The sequence below is a fragment of the Emys orbicularis genome, chromosome 9 (genome assembly GCF_028017835.1).
Source record: "Emys orbicularis isolate rEmyOrb1 chromosome 9, rEmyOrb1.hap1, whole genome shotgun sequence".
Lineage (NCBI taxonomy): Eukaryota > Metazoa > Chordata > Testudines > Emydidae > Emys > Emys orbicularis.
This window is the reverse complement of record NC_088691.1, coordinates 23,014,418-23,033,792: the sequence shown is the minus strand read 5'-3', so window position 1 is coordinate 23,033,792 and position 19,375 is coordinate 23,014,418. Positions and strand designations below refer to the sequence as shown.

At 43.5% G+C, this 19,375-nt stretch overlaps 1 protein-coding gene across 1 annotated transcript in view; it reads left to right on the top strand.

Moving 5' to 3' along the window:
• The window catches only part of LAS1L (LAS1 like ribosome biogenesis factor), a 51,749-nt gene extending 35,644 nt beyond the window's left edge, over positions 1–16,105 (top strand). The window contains exon 13 of the mRNA XM_065410722.1: positions 15,732–16,105. Within this exon, the coding sequence (XP_065266794.1) occupies positions 15,732–15,822 (91 nt within the window). The 3' untranslated portion in view covers positions 15,823–16,105. The remainder of the gene's footprint in view (positions 1–15,731) is intronic.
• The last annotated feature ends 3,270 nt before the right edge of the window (positions 16,106–19,375 follow it).

Here is a 19,375-nt window from a genome sequence, read left to right as displayed (position 1 = left end):
TCATGTGCTCAATGTGACTATTACAAAATGTTTACTGAATGAGTTCATTATCAATGTAGTACAGTCTCAGCTATCCAGTATCTGGTTAACCACAGGTGAGTCAGGCATCCCTAATGGCTATTCTCATCATGCTTAGTTTCCCTGTGAGACCTTGTTTGTGCTTCTGTAAACCTTCAGAAAATCAGGGCTGCCTATAATGGGACGAAAGTTATCTTTGCCTGGCAGTGACGTGCACACCCTCTGAATCTCATCCAGCATCTCACTTTGCATCTTTAGAAAGCAGTGGCAGTCATTTTCTGAATGGAGGAATCGTACCCTACACTAATCTTTGTTCCCTATATCTTCTCCCACCAAGAATAATTTTGAGAGATTTCTTTTATTTTTTTTTTTTGGTAATTGCCACCATTATAAAAGCAGCTTTTTTTTTTTTTTTTCCCTGTCTGAGAATCTGTGTTGTCGTCTCTCTTTGCAGCTCAGCGTTGTTGGTTTTTTTTAACCAGTTGGGCAGTTAAATGCAGTTATGTCTGTGGAAAGATGCATGTGACAATTAGATTCACAGCTTCAGTACTATCCTGCTGAGGCAACCAGCTCCTGGCAGTCCCATCTTCACCCCCCAATATGTCCCACCTCCTCCTCTGTCCTTAAAAAAGCAACCTTTGGCACGCGGCTCGCCAGGGTAAGCGCCCTGGCGGGCCAGGTCGGTTTGTTTACCTGCCGTGTCTGCAGGTTCAGCTGATCGCGGCTCCCACTGGCCGCGGTTCACCGCTCCAGGCCAATGGGGGTGGCGGGAAGTGGCGCGGGCCGAGGCATGTGCTGGCTGCTGCTTCCTGCCGCCCCCATTGCCCTGGAGCGGCAAACCGCGGCCAGTTTGGCCGAACCTGCGGACGCGGCAGGTAAACAAACCGGCCTGGCCCGGCCCACCAGGGTGCTTACCCTGGCGAGCCGCGTGCCAAAGGCTGCTGATCCCTGTATTAGATATTCAATTCAATGATTCCATAGAGTTTAAAATCATCAAATTTTGGTGTAGACCCGTTTATAAGCCAACCCCCACTCTTTGATGCATCATTTTTTTACCAAAAATATTTGGCTTATGAACGAGTATATACAGTATAAGTAAATGGCAGTTCCTGCATTCCTACCCATTGCATTTGTGATAGCTACCACTCTGAAAACCTTTAGACCCATGGTTCTCAAACTGGTCTGTAAAGCCTGTCCTAGTGTTCTGGAGAAGGAAACATGAGATTCATATATTTCAGGATTGGGTGTTGGGAGAGTGAGTCGGTTTGTGAAGTCTCTTGCACATCATTGGTCCACAGAATGAACAAGATCTAGAACAATTGTTGGTGTCTTTCAGGCTATGGAACATACAAACAAGTTCTTCTTTCCTCAGGCAAAAAGAAGCTTTCAGTAAAGAGACCAAGTGGATTGTGTGGACTGTGGTTTTCTGCATGCAATTCAAGGAATTTTGTCCACTTGGTTACTGTAACCGAATCAGCTATGGCAATTACAGTTGCTATGGAATAATTCATGCTCATTAGATATTCCTGTAGTGTAAGGTGACCTTTCTGAGCTGGCTTTGGATGTTGCTGTGTTTGCATCAGTTAACCTTTGGAGAGTGACAGCCCCATTTTCCAATTGGAACTCCTCAATTTATCCCATTATCAGATCAGTCTGCCTTAGTCATAGAAACTTGAAGTAGAGATCTGTGTAAGCTAGAAAGCTTCTCTCTCTCTCACTAACAGAAGTTGGTCCAATAAAAGATATTGCTTTTCCCATCTTGTCTCTGTCACAGTAAGCACAGATGATCAACTGAATGGAGCCACAATAGTACACTTTTCTTAGTCTGCCCCAAGGACTGTGTTGCTGCTTGATTGGTCAGGGTAAAATTAGACATGGGTGTGTTTGGTAATTAAAGTGAGATCTCTTCCATTTAAAGTGAGATCTTCAACCCCTCAGACCTGTAGCATGCTGCTTGTTTTCCAAGTCACCCAAGCCATGAACTCAAACCACCACAACATGTTTCATGTAGGGAAAACCTTGGAATTTAGAGATCTATTTTTAATTAAATCTCTATATCCCAAAATTGATACTGCTGGGTATGGAGCCTTTTCCTTGAAGAATACAACATCCAGCTATATAACTAGTATTTAGATTGACGAGAGAAGACATCAGAATGGGGAGCTGTGGTAGAACTTTAGTTTTGTCACATTGACAACAAATGCTCTGATGGGAGACTGGTTGCTTGTTCTTTAATGGTCACTCATTTCCCATCAGTAGATTTAAAGATTTGTCTACACGGTCCTATATTTCGGACTACAGGGGCATGAATCGCAGTGTGTGCCAAAGCTCTGCACTTTAACTCCCCCGTGTAGCTGTTGCAGGCATGAACTAAAAGGTACCTGGTTCACATTAACGTAGTTCTGTTTGAAGATGATTATATTAACATGAACTACATAGTTCATGCCTGCGGCATCCACAGGGGGGAGTTAGAGCACAGCACTATGGGGCACGCTGAGGTTCATCCCCCTCCCGCTGCAGTCAAAACTGCAGGGCCATGTAGACAAACTCTTGGTTTTGCTATACAGTAGAAACTCCTGCTTATGGAGGCGGCAATAAAACACGTGAAAGAATGGTGTGATTCATTCCCCAGGTTTGATTGCAACTTGTTACTCTAGATGCCAGGTGCAGAATATGCCCTTTGATTAACCTGGGTAGGCATAATGGCCATACTGTAGTCCCAACCTATTTCTCAGAATTGGTGATGATATAGTTTTTCCAAAGTGTAGGGAATAAAAGTTACCTGACAGTCCCACTGTCTGGGACACTGCCATTTGCTGTCTACATGTGAAGGAATTCCTATGGATAGAAACTCCTCATTGGTCCATTGATTAGGAAGTTAAAATGTCTGGAACTTGGATTGTATTAAAGTTTGCCTGTAGCTAGCTGTAATTGTACAATCCCTGCCTCTGTTGCACACACTGATTTCCTTTGTTAGCAAAATTCAGTAATGTTGGCAATTTTATGGGCTGGATCATGATGCATCTGAGTTCACAGAGTGCCTTGCCAGTGAACTCATGGGAATAGTAGGGGGCCCTAATACTGAAAGCTGATTCCTTAGAACTTTGGTGCAGAGAGTATCCTATTTGAAAAGAAATTTTTGTCAAGTTATCAAGGAGCCCTATAACCAGGCGCAGTGGCGTGTGCCTGTAATCCCAGCTATTTGGGAGGCTGAGGCTGGTGGATCACTTGAGCTCAGGGGTTCTGGGCTGCAGTGTGCTATGCTGATCGGGTGTCTGGTGCCACTGACAGCCTGACCAGTGGGTGGCTGAAGGAATGGCTAGGACAACGCGAACGACGTGTTGTGATTGGCACTCTCTCTGTGAGGACTGATTGACCGATCGATCAAGGTGATCAGGGAGCCCTAGGATCATCCCTTCCCCTACATCTTAACCACAATCCAGGTGATTTAGTACATATTTGTAGATGGGGTTTGAAACAGTTACCAGACACTTGCTAGCTAATGGACTAAATCTACTAGCTGGAGGCTGATATAAAATACTTGCAGAAGAGTGGAGTAGCCCAGTACATCCTGATGCCTGGGGAGGGCATGAGGGAGAACAGGCATGAGTCATTGCTATGGGGTTCTCTTGTCTTGTTGCCCGATATGTTTAGAGTTTCTCCTGTCTGCTAGATCAGTGGTTCTCAAAGCCGGTCCGCCGCTTGTTCAGGGAAAGCCCCTGGCGGGCTGGGCCGGTTTGTTTACCTGCCGCGTCCGCAGGTTCGGCCGATCGTGGCTCCCACTGGCCGCGGTTCGCCGCTCCAGGCCAATGGGGGCTGCGGGAAGCAGCGCTGGCCGAGGGATGTGCTGGCTGCCCTTCCCGCAGCCCCCATTGCCCTGGAGCGGCGAACCACGGCCAGTGGGAGCTGCAATTGGCCGAACCTGCGGACGCAGCAGGTAAACAAACCGGCCCGCCCGCCAGGGGCTTTCCCTGAACAAGCGGCAGACCGGCTTTGAGAACCACTGTGCTAGATGAACCGGGAGTGTCTTGTTTTCTCCATTCCTGACCACACCCAGCTACTGCAAAGGGCGGGGGGTGGAGGGGAAGTCTCTGCTCCCCTCCTTGTGCGGGAAGGAGTGGGCATAGAAGGTCTCTACAGCTTTCCACCCTTCCTTTCAGAGTTGCTGGAAACGAGAGGGGATCTCTCCCCACCCTACATGCTCTCTTCTTCACCCTCCCCCCTTCCCCAGTCACTCCTACACCTCTACAACTCATAACATTAAGGGACAGTGCAAGCGAACAGCGATTTGCTTTTTGCTGAGTTGCTGGAAGGGAACACAAGAGGCAGCAATTCTCTCTTCCATTGTTTGGAAAGAGGGGAGGAGGGGGAAGAACAAATACTCATCATCACAAAGTGCCTCCCTCAGACACCAAGTCCATGCTTTTAGTACTGCTGCGGGAGCCTCTCGGTACAGCTGACAAGCATCTGGTTATTGTCACAGCTGCTTTCTGAGCAGCAATGGCATTAACCACATTCTAGTCACTTTCACTCCACTCCTGCCAGCTTACACCCACTCCCCACAGAGTATTTCCTACTTGCCAACATCCGCTGCAGTTTTCAAGCGTTGCTTATAAATCATTGTACTAGAATTTTAGAGTTATCTAACATTGGCTGTAATGTCTGAGCTGTAGGAATCCTACAGGCAGTGTTTCCAATGTGTGTGATTGTGGAAGGGTAGACTCCAGGGGCACCAGAATAGGGGAGACCAGGGCCCCATCACTTTTAAACGCTTTTACAGGCCGTAAGGGTAAGCAATGGGGTGTTGGGGGGGGGGGTGCGGAGAGGAGTGAGCGTGGGGTGGTGCAGGGGCAGGGCTTCAGGGGAAGGAGCAGTATGGGGGCAGGGCTCCCCACTTTGAGGGAGCTTCCGTCGCTCCTTGTAGACTCACCATTGGTGTGCCCTCTCATGGCTGGCAGCTCTCAGCTCTAGTGATCCTGCTGATAGTCAGTCCGCCCCTGCAGTGGTCTATCCCCTCTCAAGACTCGGTCCTGCAGCCAGGTCACATTTAGTCCCCATCCCTTCCATTGTAACAAAGTACAACAAGAAATTCCAAACCCTTGCATCAGGTCTCTGGTCTTTGACTCTGGACCCAATGGTCATCACACCACCTCTCAAGGCTCTGAATTTTCATTATGTGCATCTCAGGGGCTTGACACCACTTTTTTAGTGGTTGGTAGGGGAACCCAGACCCATCCTCTACACAGGGACCCCTGGATGAGCAGCCAAGCTCTGCCAAACACAGTCCTGCCTCCTTGGATTCCTTCCTACCATAGCCTTTCTCTCAGCTCCCTCTGGGCTCTTTGTAATAAGAAACACCATCCAGGGCTTCTCCCCACAGGTCTGGTTTCTCATCCTGGTGTCATGGTCAACCACAAGAGCTTGCTTCAGTCATGTGTCTTCAGCTGTCTTCCCTCCCCAACCTTCCTCGTTGCCCTGGAGGAGCCTTCCTGTTCACCACAGGTCTCTCTACTAACAAAACAGTGACTACAGATTTCTTGCCTCTCTCCCTGCAGCACCTTGCTATGGTGCACTTCCTCTCTTTATAGCCATTACCCAGCTAGGTATCATCTTTAATTAGGGCTGGCCCACCTTCCAGGTGTAGCCAGCTAGATTAATTGGTCTTTCAAGCCCACATTAAACCTTCCACCACCTGTATGGGGTACATACATCATCACATAGATTGACAAGAAGGAAAAAACTCTTTGCATTTAGAGCCTGTGAACAGTTCCTTACAAGTAGAAAGCAGAAATGGCTTTAGACTCCATATATGACACCAGGGAACACCTGGTTCTTGCTCACTTGCTGTTTTGAGTATTGTATTCTCTTAGCATTGCTGCACCTGATCACTCTTCCTCATTTCTTTAGCTGCTTATGTGAAATTCATTTGCTGTATTAAATACTGCGAGGTAGTTCAAGCTATTGTAATTGCACAACAAAAGGAAGTAGCAGGTGAATACTATGATACTACTGCTAGCAACTGTTCCTCTCCCACGGAAGTTGATAGAACATAACCTTTGGTGCATCAGAGTTGGACTGGGCCACGTTGATTAAATGGATTTTGGAGCATAAAATAACCTATCAGCAGGGGCTGTAGCCATTTTCAGGGTAAAACCTGCCAGAGTTTCCTTGCAAAAACTGGAGAACTTCTAGAGTGATTTTTCCCCCCCCTCTTCTATTCGTTGATACAACTTTTAAATGCAACACACCATTGTATCCTTAAATGGAAAGTGCACTCGCGCGGCAAGGCTTACTCTGTGTAAAGTATTTCAAAAGTCTTGGTTGAAAGACACCAAATAATTGCAAAAATGTTATTATTTATTTTTAAGTCAAAACTAAGGACCTTCAAAAATGTTTCTTAAATGAAAATGACAAGCAAGTAAAAGCTGTGACTCTAAAAAGTAGTCGCAACATGAAGAAATCCCTGGCAAACCCTTTGGGAGACTTTCCCCCAGACTGCATAATTTGTATAAGATGTTACATGTCAAGATTTAAAAGCCTCCTGCTTATAACTGACTTTGCAGTTGTTCCATGGGCTTTTAAGAGAATATTTAAAAAGTCAGGCTTGTAGTTGGTCCCAAATGACCCTTCCAGCCTGGAGAGGGCAGGTAGATGCGTAAAAAGGCACCTGTGTCTTTAGAGCCATTGTACTTTTAAAACAGTAAAGAAAAAGGGTTTATGTAGGTAATTTGGTACAGAAATGGATTTCCAACGTCATAGGCAAACTTTCTTTCTTTATAAAGTATCCTTTGCAATGTGGCATTCAATTGTCCATCACAGCAGTGAGTCATACCAGAATATATTTGTCTTTATTTCTGAACATAAAGGCCCCCCCTACTTAGTACTTCACCCCAAACAACAAATTAAAAGAAATGGCTTTTTTCTGTCTCTCCACAGATGACCTCTGACAATCTGCTGTGGTTTCCATAGACTGAAATGAGGGGTAAACTTTGCTTGACACATGAAACAGGGCAGAGATTAAAAAAAGTGATTCCTGTAGGGTAGGGATGTCCCTGGGTAAAATGATAGATTGACTCATCAGCATGCTGAACAGTGAGCAGATGATGTTTCTATGGAACAGAAAAACGGAATAGAAATTAGTTTGTTGGAGACTTAATTGTGAGAGGTTTTTGGTAAAACTAAGCACCCAGATTAACTTTTTCCTTCAAGCGGATAACTGGAATGTTTACTTTATAACATAGCTATGGAACAACAGACAGGAAACATTGGTAAAACTGCTTAACTAGGGGAAGCCTTAACATTTCTCCTTAGTTCTTAAGCTAGTATTGTAATTTTTTGCACCCCAATTGCACTCTCATCCACAGCTCTTACCTTGACTGGAGAATAAATGACTGATAACCACCGTGATGTTGTATTTTTGGTGGGAAAATTTACAGAAAAGTGGACGTGCACATTTGCTTGATCCAGGAGGATGAAACCTAAACTGGCTTTACAGGGATGCATACTGTGCTGGCAGATATATATGCATGTGGTGCCTTCACTTCCACCACAGAGTCATGCAGAGTTTTAATAATGCTTGGGTGAAAGCCCACAGAATCCTCCAGTGTCCCACAAATGACAACGCAGGGATCTGACCCATTTTAGCTGTTTTCACTGTACTTTCAAACTGTCTAACTTCCTGCCTGCAGCAAAATGTTCCTTGGGTGCATGCATCGTTCCCCTTGAAATCCCCATAATGATTCTCCTCCCAGCAATAGAATAACTAATGACAAATGGCATCTAGTTTATCTACATATCTGCATCTATCCAGAGAGCTTTTGTATGTGTGTGCGCATGTGTGTGTGTGTCTCTCTCTTTCTCTGTCGTTTTGTAAGATTCTGGGGGAGGGATGTTGGGGTTTTTTTTTGTCTCTTGATGTATAATTTATGTCAGTGCTCAGTAATTTGGTGTTGCAGAAGTGAATGCCATAGGTGATAGCAGAAACAGGCCTCAGTTCGATAGTAAGTGTGAATTTGTGACAGAGTTGTTGGTGTGGGTGGGTATTTTGTTCAAAGTGGAGTGGGGAGGAAGGTTGCTGGTTAGTCATATGGTATGGAAGACTACAGCCAACCCTGAAGAGAGCAGTAACTGCTTCTTGAGATAAGTTCCCAGTAGGCTGTGGGAAACTTTTTGTGGTATTGCTGGGGGGAGAGGCCTTGACTGGTGGGATTTATAGAAGCAGCCATAAGGAAAACCAACTACACACAACTAATGATACCTTTGGAAATGTCGTTTCTCTGTGACTCAGGCTTTTTTTTTTTTTTTAATGTCTTGTGGTTGGGAGTGAGGGTTATTTACCACTTTTATCTTCAGCTCTCTGCTCTCCCCAGCATCTCTTGGAAGTGAAAGAGGAAGAGGGCAAGTGACGTATAGGATGCATCTGCCTTCCTGAAGAAATCACCTAACAGCTGACTTCAGCTGCAGCTTCTTGCAATTACAACACAGCAGAAACTAGCCCACACATAGCACTGCACTGCAAAAGACATGCAGCTTGCGCTGCCTGTTTTATGTAACTTGAAGTCAGACTAGATGATCACAATGGTTCTTTCCACCTTTATAATCTATGAATCTGTTCCTTATGCTTGAGTGCCTCTTATCACAGTGGTACCCAAAGCAATTTTTAAACGGTGTATCTACGGAGATGATCTTGCCCACTGCTGAAATGCAGCCACCTCTGGGATGGAACTTGGCAGCAGCTTAACAGTGCACAGCAACACATGTCCGTATCCTAAAAATCAAAGATTAAAAAGGCCTACTAAACCACATGAAGTCCACCTTCCACTCAGTGCAGCTTGGTCTCTGCAGTATTTGTTTCCAGAGTCTTTTGCAATTTAGTTTATTTGATGTTTTATTAAAAATATAATGAAAACAATTAGTAGTGGAATAATCCTTGATGTTGAAATTACCACAAGTAGCTGTAGAAATTGTGAGTTGTTGGGACTCATTCTTGAATGAGAATGCTTTGGTGTCGTGTTTTAAAATGGCAGTAGTGAAGAGGTTTCTGATTGACCTTGTGAGACTCAGCCATAGTCTAATAGATGTTGCTGTCCGGAGATGCTTCCAGAAAGCCTTCATTTTTTCTTAGTGTCATACTATTATTCATAATTATACATCCTTAGTTTTTATATTCTGTATATTTGTAGGCAATTTCAGGGCAGTATAAAAGAGTTAAATAGTTTTGTGAGTCGATAGGGTCTTCTTTAAATGCTATTTATGTGCTATGCATTGCACAAGATACACAAGACAATTCCAGCCTGAAACAGCTTACAGTTTAAAAGATAGACACAAGTCTGGACCTCTGGGAATCCCATAGGATGGATGAAGTTGGAATTTTTATATGAACTCCTGGTAGGCATTGCAAAAGAAGTGAGTCAGTCTTTATGAAGGATTTAAATGAGAAGCTGGTGACTATGTGAACAGGTATCGTGGGAGGGTATTTCTTCATATCGTATGTTTGGCACAGACAGGAGTGGGAAAAGATGACGAACTGTGTGTCAGAACTGGCATTGTTGGTGAAGGTGAGGGATAGGGGAAGATGAGGTGAGCACTGAGATGAAAGTCAGGGCGAAGTTGTGGTAGGGCCTGGAAGAGCAAAGACAAGAACTTTAAACTTGATGTGCTATGCAAGGAGGTAGTAGATTCTAAGAGGAGGAGGATGTGGTCAGATCAACAGGACAAGGTGGTTTAGCTTCTTTTCATATATTAGGGACAAAATTAGGCAGTCTGTTGCCATCTGGATAGTTAATTCCATAGGCGCTGTGCAGTCAGCATGGCAGACTGTGGGCCATCTTTGGACCCAAAATGTACTATAATGTTTAAGCAACCTGATGAAATTACACCAGTTCCCCCACATCATTTCCACAATGTGCATCCTTGTTCAGCACTTTCTATCCTGAGTTCCAGCACAGTTGTGATGTAAAGAGATGGAAAGTGAGTTTTTGACGTCCACTCCTTCTCCTTCTGAATTAGCACAGAGTACGGGTGATTGTGGCTGCCAGAAATGTCACACTGTAGAGCTAACTGCGTTGTTGCTTGTATCTGGCTTCCAGAGATGGTCACTTGGGTGAGGTCAGATTAGGAACAGCACCACAGCACTGACAGAGGTTGGCTTCACCTCATCAGCGCCCAGCCCTGGAAAGGTTTAGTTAGGCCCAGAATGTGGTCCTTACACACACTCCGCTGATCCCACTTTATGTACTATTATTACAGATTGAATGGGGGACTTTTGCCTGCACCAAAGGGGCTTTGCCATGCGGGAAAACTCACTGACATAGCTGAAGGATCAGGCTTAACAACACAATTCCTAGAAGTACACTTCTAGGAATTGTGTTGTTAAGCCTGATCCTTCAGCTATGTCAGTGAGTGCAAATTGTGGCTCTCCTGTTGGAGAGGACTTTACCTGCTCATGACAAGAACATGGGCAGTGGCTCACAGCTCCGGTGAGTGCCGTAAATACACGCACAAAGACATTGGAGTAGGTACTGGAACCAGTGCTTTTAGCTTTGCCTTCTTGAGGTTTTTAACCTAATACTGTGCTGCATTCTTTCCTGAGAACTAAGGCCAGTGGTATCTTTCCTTTTGCACGTCAGGAAATCCTCTTTGGCCTGTGTTTACTATTCATCATCTCAAAATGCAGTGGAGCTGTGAAGCTGGGGTTTAAAAGTTTAATTTGGGGAAAGGTAAAGAGGGGGAATCATGTAACAGAAACGCACCCTGTACCGCAGCCGGAATGGTCAGGAATGTGTCAGTGCACAAGTAGCTAATACATCGCATATTACTCTTGGGAGGGGTAGCTCCTGCAGCAGGAAGAGCAGTATTAATACTGGCTTGGAAAGCAGCACTGGGTTGTTTGAAGGCTTTTGAATCACCTTGCATTTATATTTCAGCTATTGAAGAGTGCATAGTTATGCCTATCTGTCAGTAATTCCACACATACCTGAGTTCTGGCTGGCTTGGTTGGGCTCCATGCTTTTTGGTAAATAGCTCCCACTCAATCTCTGATAAAACTTGGGAGCTCAGAGCTGCACCTTGCCCTCCCTCCCAACCCCCCAGAAGTTCTGCTGACTTCCTAAAGCTGCAAATAGGCAACATTGGATCTGTGCCACTTGAGGTTTCGAAGAAACAAAAAACCTTAGAAATAAGAATATAAAGTCTTGTCTTCACTGATTTTTGCCTTCAGTTCAAGGGGTGGAAGTGTTGAATGTTCCAGAGCTTTTTCCTCCATGAGGTTTCCGATGTCTGGTTAAAACTCTTGGCTTTTTTTTTTTTTTTTTTTTTTAAATCATCCCCTGTTTTTACTCAATCTGACTAACAAACACACTTGCCCTCTTAGTTTCTGAGATTAGTCTTTTGTGAAGCCATTTGCACTAGTTCTCCAGGGATCCAGAGTTCTCCATCAGACATAGTAGACAGGCCTGTTGTTTCAGAAACAAAACACCTGCATCTTAGGGTATGTCTACACCCAGCCGCTAGTTCGGCGGCTGGGAATCGAAGTTCCGGGTTCGATTTATCGCGTCTGGTCTGGACGCGATATATCGATCCCGGAAGCGCTCGCCGTTGACTGCGGTACTCCAGCTCGGCGAGAGGAGTACCGCGGAGTCGACGGGGAGCCTGCCTGCCGCGTGGTGGACCGCGTCTGAACCGCGGTAAGTTCGAACTAAGGTATGTCGACTTCAGCTACGTTATTCACGTAGCTGAAGTTGCGTACCTTAGTTCGAATTTGGGGGTTAGTGTAGAGCAGGCCTTACAGAAGCAAGATTGTTCCAAAAGAGTCAAGTCCTGATGAACAGTTAAATAAATCTTGAGGTTTTACCACAGTAGCACAAAGGTGGTTGTCTGTGGAAATATAATATCAGGAAAACATCTGTGAAAATGAACTAGCTGCAGGGCAGTATTTATCATGTAGATAGTGTTTTCTCCTTGATTCCCAAGTCATAATGCTCTGCTCAACAGTTGGCCCAGTTTCATACTTTATGAATGGCAGCTAATCTGGTGTTATGAAATTGCTCTTGGCAAACATCCTTTTTGAGGATGTTTTTGAGTCGAGTATCAGTGTCTGGCCACAGAATTTTTCATTGTACTGGGGATGAAAGCACGTCAATTACGTTCTTAGTCAGGAGGTGTGTATGTCATCGGGGAGGAGAGGTGAGCCGGGTCTGTCACCATGCTGAATAACGGTAGTTTTCCATTACTAGGAAAGCAAATCTATTATCCTGCCTTGGTCACTGAATTCTCCTTTTGTGTGATATAGCTGTGATCCATCTGTGTGGCTTTTGTTTGCTAAGACATTTTGCATTGTGGTCTGACAGGCACTTAAAGGCTGAACGAGGATGTTTGTACAGGTGGTGTTGAAGCTCAGAGCTTCCTGAAATAAACCAAAATATTCCTATTCTAGCCAAACACCTGCTTGCTGATGATCAGGTGGAAAGAGCTATTGGTATTGAGTCATTAAGAGTAAAAGCCTAAATCCCATTTTCAAGTCACTTTGACTTTGGCCTGGACTTAAAGTTTCACCCTGAAATCCTATTTCCAAAAGTGACTTAAGATCCTAAGACACTTAGCCCCTTTTGAAAATCTTACCATGAGTTCCTCTCGTTTCCAATGCAGGATTGTGCTCTTTAGTGGGTCTTCTAGTTTATAACTAGCCTGGTTTTCAAAGTTTGTGTTCAAATGCTTGCTCTCTGGAGTCCCAGTTTCTTTTCTTTTCTTTTTTTCCCCCTTTAATGAAAGGTAGTTTAGTTATGGTGCTGATGGTCTTGGAATATGAACTAATTTCATATTAACCTAAGTCATGTAAAACATACTCAGATATTCGGCTGAGGGGCACCTGAAATCAATTATACAAGGCCATTGCAGTACTCATTGCCTAGATTATTACAATGAAAATCTTTCACTTAGATGGTTGCAATCCCAGATAAGTCTGCACTGATAGCAGTTACAACATGGAACTGTTTGTTTTCACCCGTACATATTAGCACAGCTTGAAATGCCTTCATTAAACCATTCTAGTCTAGCATGACTGGCACCCTAAGATACATTTGCTTGTTATTGGGACTCAGAGGCTACAGTGCCATGTTCAGGATGTAAGCCTAATGTGGGTAGCATACCTTTGCCCTCCCTACCCACAGGTATTTTATTTTTTAACTTCATTTTCTGTGACCGGGATTTCAATAGGAAAATCTCCCTCTGCAAGTATCTGTAAAGCTAAACTCCTCTGTGCTCTTAGGGAACTGAATGTCCTGTTCAAACCTCTCCTCTCTTAAAATGGACTAACCAGTGCACAAGTAGCCATGCAGATGGGCATGTTGGGAATTGTTTTCTGTTGAAATTAACCCTGAGTCTGAAGTCTTTTGTGGGCGTCGTCCTTGTGCACCCATCTCTGTCTTTGTAAAAAGTGTATGACAAATCATTGCTCTATATTGTGATTTGTAGCCAGCTTATTTTTTTTTTACTTACAAATATAGATTTGCTACTGGCCACTAACTCCACAATCTCAGGCAGGCGAGGGCAGATTACCAGATGGTGTGTCCCAGCTCAAAGCTGCAAGGGGGGAGGGGATAAATTAAGAATTACTGTAGGCCCTAAAGGAAGAGTTTTACCTGCCTTCCAACTCAGTGGATGCCTCTGGCTACTGGTGTTTTAGGAATGGTGCTGCTGAGTTTTGAATCCCTTCCCATTTCCTCAGGTAGGGACTGCTCTTTGCACATAGGCAGGCAGAGCCTTTGGTTCTCCCTCCTCTCTGTTACTCTTATCACTGCTTTCTCCACACTTGCCTGAGAGCAGGGAGAAATAGCTGTGCTGGCAATAAGATAGCCAGAAGGGATCTGTCTGTGGGTGGCTGGGCATAGCTGCTAGCAGGGCACAGCCTTGGAGATCATGTCAAAAGGTAGTTTTGACATTTCAGAAATAGGATTCATTTTTAATAGTCTTGATTAATCACTAGATTTCAGTGCCCTTGAGTGATGAGTCAGCAGGTAAGAGACACTGCAGTCTGTACCTAAACCCAGGGTTTACATCAAATAGTGTCAGTAGAGAACATACACTTACTGTGGAGGATGCTGGGTTCAGGGCCGGCTCTAGGCACCAGCAAAACAAGCTGGTGCTTGGGGCGGCACATTTTTAGGGACGGCATGGCCGGTGCCAGAATGCCGCCCCTAAAAATGTGCCCCGGCCGCCCTAGCTCACCTCCGCTGCTGCTGCCACGGCGCGCGAAACAGCTGATTCGCGCGCCGCTACTCGCCCTCCCTCCCAGGTTCTCAAGCCTGGGAGGGAGGGGGAGCAGCGGCGCGCGAATCAGCTGTTTCGCGCGCCACGACGGCTCGGGGTCTCCCCCTCCCTCCCAGGCTTGAGAACCTGGGAGGGAGGGGGAGATCCCGAGCGGCCGTTTCGCGCGCCGCTGCTCCCCCTCCCTCCCAGGAAAAATCCTAGAGCCGGCCCTGGCTGGGTTGTAGCTGAAATTTGATCTGTCCTCGAGCATGAAGAGAAGAAAAACAGAAAAACTTGAAATTGACAGCACGGATTTCCCTCTGCTCTCACAGCTCCAGAGTGCAGGTTTCAGGTGAATCCCTTAGACACTTAACTGTTAAATTTAACCGTGGTTCACATCTTCTCAACTCCAGGAGCATGAATAAGAGCTGTAAAACTTACTGTTTGAAAGTCTTCTAACAACCCGGTAGTGTCTTGACTAGTTTCAACCACACATGTCTTGCAGAATAGCATGGTTTACCTGTGTTCCCCAGTCGTTCTCCCTGGGATTCGGAAACACTGTTAAAACGTCCCCATAGAGGGTAATTTGTGCAGTGGAAAGGGTTATTTTTACCGATTGTGAGGGAGTGAGCCACCTTCTATGTTTGGAAATGGCCTAGAATACTGTGGCCCAAACAATAAATTCCTTAAACAAAACGCTAAGTATACTCTGGTTTCTAGAAGTGATTTGTATGGTGGTAGGAGCCCTACTTATGGATAAGGACTGCACTGGGCTAGGCACAAAAGACTCTCCTATGATCTAAGCAATGGGAGTCATTGGCTGAGCCAGGAATGGCATCTATATCTCCCGACTCCCAGAGCTGCACCTTTATTTCAAAACCACCCTTCCCATTATACTGGTTTAGCATCCTGCTAACAGGGGGGAGTTCCTGACGTTATTCATGATCTGTGGCCCTTCTTGCTGAGAGCAGGGTGGTCACAACCTCAACAAGGACCTCAGAAATAGAAAATGGCTGATACAGCAAGGCTGTGAGACTTGTGCCTACTTGTATTGTGCATACCAGGTATCGCCTGGCATAGGCAAGTCTCAAGTTGACTGCTTGCTGAATTAGCATGTTGCCGGATATATCAGTGTTCCTGATTCCAAAGAGCAGTTCAGCTGAAATATTATTGCACAGGTAATTCTGTACCCATTTGCATCTTTCACATTAGCAGCTGTTATATTAACCTGTAGAGGGGAAAGGCAGCTTCATAGTTGATCCTGAATATTGACTGAGGACATTCCAGCCACTGCAGCTAGAGTTAAAAATGAGCCCAGAGGGTGGTGCCAAAGGGCACACACCACAAGCCCTTTTTCGCCTGCTCTCATTGGCAACGTTAAAAATGCTTTTCAAAGTGATTTTTCTTCACTTTAGCTCTTACACAAACCACTGGGGCTTTTAAATTGCTCTTTTTCTTTCTTTCTGCAGCAATCCTGAATTGAATGGAGCTGTGATGGAAGGATTATTGTGGACCCAGAATGACCTCCATAGAATAAAAAGTGGCCTTCAGCTCTTCTAAGCAGCCAGTTTTAGACAAGATAAGTGGCACAAAGAGATATCATGGTGATATTAAAATAGTCCATCATGCAAAAAATTCCTGGGGGAAATAAGTGCATATGACTATTTTATAACTTGATTTGTGCTTGAGGTCATTTGTCTAGTAACTCTAGTCTATTTAACAACAAAAGTTAATTTCTACCTCTTTTTAACTGAGCTATGTGAAATATAGTTTTAGGGTTAACATACATTGGAATCCTTCACTGTTTCTTAAACTTTTTGTATTTAATAAAATATTCCCCAGTTAAAAGTGAACCCTCTTCCTGGATCTTGGCTTCCCTTTTGTGTTCAATTGTTCCTGAAAAAGATACTTGATTTCTAATAGATCACTATTGACTTCTTTCTTTTTCAGTGAAGCGCATGGTCTGGTTCCCTCTCATGATTTAATCATGTACATGGCTGGATTTCTCTCGTCAGGAAAGATAGCATCTTAATTTTTAAAAGTGGTTAGATGTAAAAGGATAACCCAGTTGTCCCTGTTCGATCAGATGTTGCCTATATGGTAGACTTACACACTACTGTGTTTAAAAGGAAAGTCAGTTTGCATAAAAATCCCAGAACTGTCCTTTGACCTCACTGTTAATGTCTTGGAACAAGATTCGGGAACAGTTCCAAGAGAACCAGCTATCTCCAGGCTGGGCTGAGGGCTTTGATCAATGACCTGACTTTAATTAAGGTTTCTGCTCCTTACACATCGGAACATTTAGCAAATTAAGTAATAAAGGCCCTGATGCTGCAAGGATTCACAGATCCAATTCCAGGATTGAGGTCCTAGTATGTAAAGGGAAATATTAAAATCCATCAGTGTAGTAGAATGGTGGGAAATTTTAGCGCACACCATCGTCAAGGTGCAACAGACTAGAATTTTTTTTTGGAAAAGAATACAAGGTAGCAGCTAACAGGCTTTTTGAAGGAGGGATTGTTTTAAACAAACTGCTGCAAATGAAAAAACAGGGAATGAAGCCACACAAAAAAGCAGAGTCAGGAGTGGGTTGTAGGGAAAAAGTAAGGGACAGAGATACCAATTTTTTAAAAAGTGACTGACTGTGATTACCCAGCTGAACAGACCTGCCTTTCAAAGGGTAAGTGCTCAGACTTTCTGGAAAGCAGGTCCCATTATGGCATCTTCAGTTGAGCACTCAAAATAATTACTTCTGAAATTCTTGGCCAGACTGGGATTAAAGGTAACAAGGGCTCTTACAAATGAGAAAGTACAGATAAACAGCAAGGCCCGTATTTTTAAAGGTATTTAGGCATTGTTCCATTCAGCATTGCAAGGCCTAACACCTAAATACCATTAAAATTATGTGCCTAAGTCCAGTAATACAGAAGGATACGTTAGTAGTAACTTGTTCAAACTTCTTAACTTTGATAAATTTGGAAGACCTTGTAGAAAGTGACTGAAAGCAATTAAGAGAGTACTTAAAATTTTTGAACATATACAAACCAGCGAGCTCAGAAGACAGATAACAAGGGAGTAAGCCACCAATTATCGTATCTGATCGTTTTGGGGGTTTTATCAAAGCAAATGTAGCAGTTTAGAAAGGAAGGAAGTGTGATCTTGGCAAATACTATCTCATACATCTAACGTCTGATTCCTTTATCTTCTAGATGTTCTGTTATTTTATTAGAAACATGTGCATCAAGTATTGTGAATTTAAATCTTGCCAAGCAAACCTGGTTGCTTTCTTTACTAGAAGTAAAAGTGGACTGGGTGAAGGGAACATGGTAGATATGTTTTCCTATCCCACATAAGATTTCCTGAGACAGTTTTCAATGCACAGGAATGACCCTATCTGAAAGACCACGACCAAAGAGAAGTTATGGACAGCCATGAGTAGGTGAGGGGAGGTACCTGATAAATTGTCACAGGGATAAATATTGGGTCCAGGCATGCAGTGTGAATTGTGGATTCTTGGGGGAGGACGCACGCCATTGAACTGTTACTCCCTTTGTCTTTGGCCAACCCACTTTCTGATAGCTTCTGCATTCCTCCACCTGCATAAGAGGGATTAAAGGCCTGAGGCTCCCCTTCAAACAGAGGTTGGGGAGCCAGGGACAGTACATCTGAATGAATTGTCCCTGGCTCCCAATGTCAGAATTTGAATCCAGCAACTATTAGTAGTATATTAATTCATGGAACTAATTAGTAAAGCTGGTAAGATAACTTTTTGGCTTTGAATACAGATCAGCATGACACATTGTACTGGGAAGAATGTTTTGTGTACTGACTTGGTTATTGTGGTACCTACATTTATTAACATGCCCTGAGGTGTCATTATACCATTCTAAACAGATTAATGTGGCATGAGAACATTTTATGGAAGCACATCTTAGGGAGGCAGCAAAACTGATTTCAAATGACCTATATTATTGGGGCATGTTAATTTAGGTTTCCATTTACAGATTGACCTGGAAAAGCAATTAAAGAAAACCCTAAGAATTTTTAAAAGGGTAGGTGTAAGGTACTGATGATGTACCACTGAAATGTCCATAGAAAATAAATAAGTCTACAAATCAGTTTCTGTGCAGAATCAGCATGGTATAAAACTTTTTTTTTTTCTTTCAAATTTAGCATAGGTTTCTTTCCTAACGTCTCACTCTTGTTCGTCTAGATTTAAAGGCTTCTTACGTAATGTGAGCATTTCCATTTCTTGACTGTTTAATTTCTTTTTTTTTTTTTTTAAATGTTCCAGCCTCAGGTAAGCCTCTACCCACAAGAACTCTGGTTCATGTTATCAGTAAATATGATTTCTTTTTTTAATTAAAAAGAATAGGCATCTTAAAAAAAATTTAGAAAGATCTGTTTCTATAGCTTACATTTCATCTGAAGGGACAAGATTATTTAAAAAGCTAGATAAAACTATTTGGGTCACTTGTATATTTGGATAGAGAGAGAGAGAGCTGGTTTCTCTTAAAGATAAACTGAAATTTCTTTAAAAAAGGTAATTACACTATAAGAACCCAAATCATGCATAGAAAGCATTCGTTTTTTTAAAAAGTTCCCTCCTTTATTTACCATCCATCATGCTTTGAGTTCAGTTTCTCTTTATCTAGGAAGCTGAAAAATGTTGATTGTTAATGTGTTTTACCTTGAAATGCAAAACCCCTCACTTTGGCCCTGATGCGTGGTGCACTTAAGCATTTGAGTAACTTTTACACACATGAATAGTCCTTTTAGCTAAATGGGAGGACTTGTTACTCATGTGCTTCTGTGCTTGCAGGATCTTGGCAAATGTCAGTATGTAAAAAGGCTCAGGTTTAATCTCGTAATCCTAAACAAATTTAGAATGAAATTTGGATACATCACAGTGCTTTTCATACTCCAAGTTACCTAAAGAAATTTATAAAATAATGAACTAGAAACAGGTAGTGCAGGGACTTTCATAAGTTTATTGAATAAGTAAATCCATCTATAAGTGTTCTGATCATATTTAATAGTTGTGCAAACCCGTTACACGTTACTGGGGGGAGAGAACAAGTAATATTTTACAATCAACTTAAAAAGTCTTCCA